A 1,222-nucleotide genomic window follows, 5' to 3' on the forward strand; every position below is an offset into this window, starting at 1 on the left:
TAATGGCGATGAATATTCTATGCATTCATGTAATTTATAAGATAGCTAGATTACCTTCTTCCACAAGAAAGAAAATTTAGTTGGTTTCTTGTTAAGTAAAAATATATATAGTTGGTTGAAAATTTAAAATCGTGCTCTAGTTGTTGGACTAGTTAGTGTGTATATCGACTTCTTAAGATGTAGAAAACTTCTGGAAGTTTTTAGTCGATTTTACAGCAGTTAGATATGTTACCATTTTCTTATATTTTTCAATAAATAACATTTTGTTTGGGTTAATACGATTTCATATATTCGAAAACAAAATTTTCAAATAAAGCAAATGCTAATCACAAGAACTGATTTTGGTTAAGATTATGTGTGAGATATATACACAGGGGAACTATGGAACTAAGGCAAAAGCCATTACAAAATTTATCCCAAACTTTTATTCGTATATTTACAAATATACCCTCCGAAAACTAAAAACATATATCCATATCGAAAGTGTTCAACTTTCATCCCCCTAAAATTGACTATCTTCTTGCAAAACCCAAACCGGTTTTTTCCTTCATATCTTCTAGCAAGCAAAACCCAAACCGGTTCCCTCCTTCGTATCTTCTTGCAACCAACGGTTTGATCCGGTTAAGCTTCAAAGTATCACCACTTGAATCAACCAAGATCAATCTTGCCAACATAGGAGCATCACAACACATCGTTTGATGATGTAAAGCTTAGCTCTTTGCTCTCTAAGAACACCACCAAGACCTCTGCTACTCGACACTCTTCTCTTCAAAACTCCCATCTTTGATATAGAGATTTTCTTTTAGGGTTTATCTTTGATTGTTTTGAGTTTTAGTTGCGAAGAAGATATAAGAGAAAGTGATTAATTGAGATGAACAAAGAAATGTCTTTTATAGAAGAAGAAGAAGAGAGTTGTGTAGGGACAAATCGCGCGTGGAAGTGCACCCCAACCCACCCGACACTGTCTCTCACCATCCACTAGTGTTAAATGTCACATATCATTTTCAATGTTTTGAGATAGATGATTATAATTGGATGGTTTGTATTCGTGTTATATTGGGAGAACCGGAGATCGACCGAGATCGACGGTCGAGATGATCGCCCAAAGATTATGGAAATCATGAAGATCGAGAATGATCTAGAAGTTATCATATCTTAAGTTTAGGAAGTTTAACATTATCTCTAAATATATTATTTACATTTATATTTATTTTGAATTAGA

At 33.6% G+C, this 1,222-nt stretch overlaps 1 protein-coding gene across 1 annotated transcript; it reads right to left on the reverse strand.

Annotated features, from left to right (window-relative positions):
• Positions 1–323: 323 nt before the first annotated feature.
• On the reverse strand, positions 324–871 carry LOC9312995. Its single transcript, XM_021025602.1, has one exon. The coding sequence runs from the start codon at positions 779–781 to the stop codon at positions 659–661; it is 123 nt and encodes a 40-aa protein (XP_020881261.1). The 5' UTR covers positions 782–871; the 3' UTR covers positions 324–658.
• Positions 872–1,222: the final 351 nt, after the last annotated feature.

This window comes from Arabidopsis lyrata, assembly GCF_000004255.2.
Source record: "Arabidopsis lyrata subsp. lyrata unplaced genomic scaffold ARALYscaffold_5, whole genome shotgun sequence".
NCBI classification, from domain to species: domain Eukaryota; kingdom Viridiplantae; phylum Streptophyta; class Magnoliopsida; order Brassicales; family Brassicaceae; genus Arabidopsis; species Arabidopsis lyrata.